Source organism: Lissotriton vulgaris, chromosome 5 (assembly GCF_964263255.1).
Source record: "Lissotriton vulgaris chromosome 5, aLisVul1.2, whole genome shotgun sequence".
NCBI classification, from domain to species: Eukaryota; Metazoa; Chordata; class Amphibia; order Caudata; family Salamandridae; genus Lissotriton; species Lissotriton vulgaris.
Window position 1 is genome coordinate 2,003,241,843 of NC_141693.1, and position 6,000 is coordinate 2,003,247,842.

Below are 6,000 nucleotides of genomic sequence, written 5' to 3' on the forward strand. Positions count from 1 at the left end.
CATCAAGGTGATGTTTCGGGAGGGAACGGGTATTGAGATACACTAGAGAAATAGGATGACTACCAGGGGAGCTAGGCTTGATAGATATAGGGGCGGCAGAGTTAAAAGGAGGGGTGGCAGGGGAGGCCCCTATATGTCCTATTTGAATAAACCCCTAACCCCCAATTATATCGAATATTTTAATAATGAATTATAGAACTCCAAAGTTTTATTCAAGAAGCCATACAGACATGACCGTATACGTTTTGCATGCAGTGGGCTGGACAGTTGTTGAAGCGCACATATTTTTTGTAGAAAATAATGGATTCACGGATGTCTTAATTTAATTGGCGAGTTTTGTTTGAACAACTATTTTAATCTACTGTGTGGTTCAAAGTACATTTTTTACAACACACACATGTATATAGATTTAAAGTGTCTACTATAATGGTTTAAGTAAAAACACAATAAAAGTTAATGTCGTTGGTAATGTTTAAAAGGGCTGAGAAGTGCAGCTTGTGTCTGTCCCCAGCACTGCAGCGTCTCTTCTCCTGCAATCTTTCTAACTCCCAAAATCCACTCCAGCCTACCACAGCTCACTCTGGAGGACCCGATCTTGTCCCTAAAACTGATGTGTCAATTACAAAGCACCCCTAATGCTCTCTTGAACCAACTGTAATCCTCAGTTCCAGGATCCCTTCAACAGCCAAGCGTGTCACAGCACCATAACAATCCGAACACTACTTCCTAGGGTGTATCCCACCCAAACAAGCTCCTGGAACATTGGGCTGTGGCACTTTCAATCCATCCAAAGACCCTGTACACGCCACAGAACATTACTCATGACTAAGTGCTCATGATCCATACGCCCTAGGGGCTGGGACATGACATCCCTGCAACCCATCGAGACACCCTGAGCCTAGACCGCACGGGCTGTGATGACACATCCTTGCACCCCCCTCCCCCACCTCCATGCTGGCTGTAGACTGACACCCTGCGCAGGACATGCACACTGAGGTCTTATCTTCCAATGCACGGTGGCTGCCTGAGTCTCCTCACCGCCTGCACCCCGTGCACTCACCGGGCAAGGACACCAGGCTGCGGCATCTCTCCGCCCACTCATCAAGCCCAAGCTGCAGCATCCCTGCACCCTGCCTATACCCCTGCAGGCTGTTACTCTGCCCCCACAGCCAGCTGCCCCTCACCTTCATCTCTCGCTCGTTGGGTAGGTCCATATCTTCCTCCATGGCTGCCTGCTGGCTTGGCTCAGCCGACCCTCCTCTCTCTTCCCCGGCTCAGCCTGCCCTCCGCCCTCTGCCCCGGCTCAGCCTGCCCTCGGCTTCTGCAGGTCCCGCACACCACTGTCAACTCCCTGCGCACCAGCCAGTGCTTCCGGCGCACGTAGCAACGTCACAATCAGAGCGCCGAAGAGTGTCGGAGCACTGGGCACAGCTTCCGCGTGTCAAGCCTCGTCCTGGCTGTGGGACGGAAGTGGGCTTTCAGGCAATGTTTCCCTCGCGCGCCATAGCTACCACGTTTTCAATTTGCTTATGTGACTGGGTGACTCGATAACGAGGGTAAAACAAAGCAGTCACTTCTATAGTTCCTCCTCTTTAAGGAAGATTGTAGAATGGAAAAATAACATGAAATGTCTAAAAATGAAAAAATATCGAGTTTAAAATATCGTGACATGCTAACATTATCAGCAGGAATATCGATGTAAAGAATATCGATTTGAAGATAAGTATATCGATCTTTAAAATATTGAAGTTAATATTGTTTGCAAAAAATAATTATTGTTATGTATTTTAGTATATTCTTTAAATGTATATGATGTTAATTATTTGTATAATTATTGTTTATATTTTACATGTTTGTTATTTTTTTAGTAGTTAAAATTTCATTCAATTCAATGTTGTGCTTTTTAGTTCCGTAGTGGGTTGTGCAGTTATAGGGGTATAGGGTGGAAAGTAATTTAATTATAATAAATTCATGAATATTTTTCATTTGATATTATTTTTTAATTGATATGTATCTATGTTAATTGTGCACAATTATGTTAATTGTGTTTTGTTTTTGTAGGTACGCATTGTGGGGTTATTTGGGTAAAGGGTAAGAAGTGATTTATTTTTTATTAATTTATAATTAGTTTTTGATTAATGTTAATTCATTGATATTTATGTGAATTGTCTAATTAAATTTTTCAGGTGAGGGTTGTGGGGTTTATAGGGGTAAAGGATGGGAAGTATTTTTTTTAATTAATTGATAATTAGTTGTTAATTAATATTCTTTAAATATTTGATAATAATGTTAATTGTTTAGTTTTTTCAGGTGCGGATTGTAGGGTTTATGGGGTAAACAGTGAGGAGTAAATTAATTCAAACTAATTAATATGTATTTTTTAATTAATATTAGTTATTCATTTGATAATTAATTATGTTAATTGTGTAAATATGTGTCTGTAAAATGTTATGTGTGTGTTGTGTTTTGGGGTATATTATGGGAAGTGCATTAACTGTAATGAATTAATTAACATTTAGTTATAATTAGTTTGTTGATAAATATTTATATTAATAGTGTAAATAATTTGTTTTTTTAAAGTTACATTTTATGTGCAGTTTGTGAGTCTTGTGAGGTTATAGAGTTGGAAATTACTAAATTACAATTATGTAAAAGATTTATTTTGGTTTAATCCATACTTAAACAATATTTATATGAAAAATATTCCTGTATTTTATTTATAAAACATTATAGGTATTTATGATATGTATTTAACATTTTAATATGTATTTCTTTTTTAGCATTTTTAAAATTAAATATATATGTATTTTTGCACAACATATTTATATTTTTTATTATTTACTTTGTTTTTAATAAATATTTTTGTTTTCTTGACTACAATTTAATACATTTTACTTCTCTGCAATCCAACACTTTCACCAGTGTTGTACTGGCAGGAGTGGGAATAGTACATTTTACCCCTCCTCTATCCAACATTTTCTCTACAGTTGTATTGACTGGAGTGGGAATAGTACATTTTACCCCTCCGCAATCCAACACTTTCCCACTGTTGCATTGATTGTAGTGGGAATAGTGCATTTTACCCCTTCACCATCCAAAACATTCACTACTGTTGTACTGACTGGAGTGGGAATTGAACATTTTACCCTTCTGCAATCCAACACTTTCCCTACTGTTGCACTGATTCTAGTGGGAATAGTAAATGTAACCCCTTCGCAATCCAACATTTTCCCTAATGTCATACTGACTGGAGTGGGAATAGTACATTTTATCCCTCCGCTATCCAACATTTTCCCTACTAGTATACTGATTGGAGTGAGAATAGTAAATTATCTGTCTGCACTCCAATAGTTTGATTACTGTTGTATTTGCTGGAATGAGTATAGTAAATACTACCCATCCGCAATCCAACACTTTCATTATTATTGTATTTACTGTAGGGAGATTTATACCTTTTATTTAGTTTTATTATGTTTTATTAGGATTAATACATTTTATATATGTTTACTGTAGTACGATGCGTAGTTTTGTATAAAATACAGTTATAATAGTATATGTATTAAATATTATATTTAATAATGTATTTTAAATTGAAATAATGTATATTGCTTTTGTTAATTTAACATTATAATTTTTTAAATTAATGATGTTTTTAATGTGTAAAATAATTGTTACAAATGTTAAGATTTATAAAACTTAAATTTAATTGGAATGGTTTGTTTTTTAATGACTTATGGCCCGAATATGATGTTGGTCGGAGTTGCCTCTGACCAGCATCATTGTGGAATTGGGACTGACCGACCTCCGGCCGACGGCCCCAACTCCTTAATTACAATGCGACTGCACATGGTGTGGTCCCATACTCCCATTTTCCTATAGAAGCTTGAGCTAAGGCCGTAATCGGCCATTGCGAAATGGGAGATTGTTTTCATCCCTGCACTGTATGGCAGGCACCTCAAAGTGTCTGCCACACGGTGCAGGGATCAACAGGGGTGCACTATAGATACCCCTTCGGCCCCCAACTGGAAGCCAGAAAGAGAAGGGGGGCCTCCTAGGGGCCGCCAAATTCGCTTTCTGACAGGCTTTCAATGCCAAAATGCCCAGCAGGGAAAGCCTTCGGGAAACCGAGCATCGTAATCCCAACGGAGGAAATGCCGCCCATTGAGATTATGGGCCGGCCACCGACGGGCTCCTTGAGCGTGTTGGAATCCAGCCAGAATGACCGTCCGGTTTCAATTTCGGAATTTAAACCAACGATCTCGGTCGGAAAGCCTCTGACCGCATGTCGGAGGCTTTCCGACTGACATCGAAATAGGGCTCTGAATGTTATCGGTATATGAATATACTTTTTTTTGTTATATTTTTATACTAGTTAAAAAAAGAAAAAATAATAAAATAAATTACAATTATTAGTTTAGTAATAGTTTATTAAGTAGATATATGTATATATATATATTAATATATATTTGTGTTTAACTATATTAAATTAAGTAATTTCTTAAAATATTTTTTACAATATATATTAAATATATATTTTTTAAATCAATATGACTATTTAATATATTTAATATTTATTATTTTATTCTATATATATATTCAAAAATAATATTTATACAGCTATATTAATTAAATCAATATTTTATAACCAGTATTTTTGCACTTACCATTATATGTATTAGGATGTTGATACTTTTGACATCAATATTTTGATCACAATATTTCTGGAAGGAGATATTTTGTCTGTTGATATTCTATCAGCAAGCCTGTAAAATGTACATTGTGGCTTCACCATTCGTAATGAATGCAGACCTTCTGGCCACCTGACCTGCCAGTTCAGTACATAGGAAGACTTAATCTTTTGTGAACAACACATTTCACAACAACAATCTTGAGAGGCAACAGTAGCTCCATCAATCATGTTTGTATGTAGATCATTTTTGATAATTTTTCCTGCGGAAGTTAACTCCTTAACCGCGGCGCAAATTCCGCTGCGGTGCTGGAGTTCTATTGAGTGGGCGGGGCCACGTCGGCCAATGGACGTGCACATCACTACCAAGGTAGTGCTCGCAACGGCCGTTGGCCGACGCTCGCAAGCAATGGGTTAAGAGCCACCACTGCACTCATAACAAGTCGAAATCATGTCTGACTCCAAAAGCATATTTGGAGGCAGTAAGTATATTTAGAATCTTTTTTGCAGCTGGTGTGCAGGCGCTTATCAGGGCTCCAAGCTCAGCTATTTTAGCTGAGTGAACCTGAGGCAACTGCCTGTTTTCAATAACTTCATGAAGGATATACACAGCATATCCTGCTACACGTTCTCCACCATCATTTCTGAGACGTAAACCAGCAGCAAAATAAACACATTTATTGCTGGGTATTGGTGCATCTGATAAATCAATGCGTGGTTTGGTGGAGTATTCGGTGCCCTGGCAAGAATCATGGTGGCCACCTGTTTGGTAGGTGAACATCAGGGAGGCAGGATTCAAAGTCAGACATTGGATTAAGGTGACGTGGGAAGCAGACAACAGTAACGTCTCATATCAGGACAGCCTGATGGTGGAGAGATGTTGAATTATCATGATGAGCAGAAGAGCAGCTGCAAAGTAGGGTACCACAGCGATCAAGGTAGAACCTAACACGATATATGCTGACGTCTCAACAAAATGGTACAGAGGTGGTGACAGAGTGCAAACAGGGGTGGAATCCTGTGCCTATAGGGTCAAGGGTAGAGGATGAGGCTTCCCATGATCCTGAACCAATATTCAAAGGGCAGACCCGTTTTGTTCATGACAATGCAAAGTAATAGGCTTAGTGTAATCAGCGAGCCTTAGAGTGGTGCAGAGGTGAGGGCCTGCTTCCCTTGCAGGAAGGCTTGTTCTGCCTCCTGAGTCCAATGCAAGGGTTCTGGGGTGTCTTTCTACTCATATTTTTGGAAGAGTTACACCATGGTTGCAAACTCTAGGATCCACTGCCTACAACATCCCACCATTCGCAGGACAG

At 38.8% G+C, this 6,000-nt stretch overlaps 1 protein-coding gene across 4 annotated transcripts in view; it reads right to left on the reverse strand.

The window, feature by feature from the left end:
- NUP214 (nucleoporin 214) overlaps positions 1–1,388 on the reverse strand; it is a 438,399-nt gene extending 437,011 nt beyond the window's left edge. For 2 of the 4 annotated variants that reach the window (XM_086924799.1, XM_086924796.1), the window contains exon 1: positions 1,185–1,382. In XM_086924799.1, the coding sequence (XP_086780925.1) occupies positions 1,185–1,226 (42 nt within the window). In that variant the 5' untranslated portion in view covers positions 1,227–1,382. Of the gene's footprint in view, positions 1–1,184 lie in introns of all 4 variants that reach the window. The other 2 variants (XM_086924798.1, XM_086924800.1) reach the window with 2 other exon arrangements.
- Positions 1,389–6,000: the final 4,612 nt, after the last annotated feature.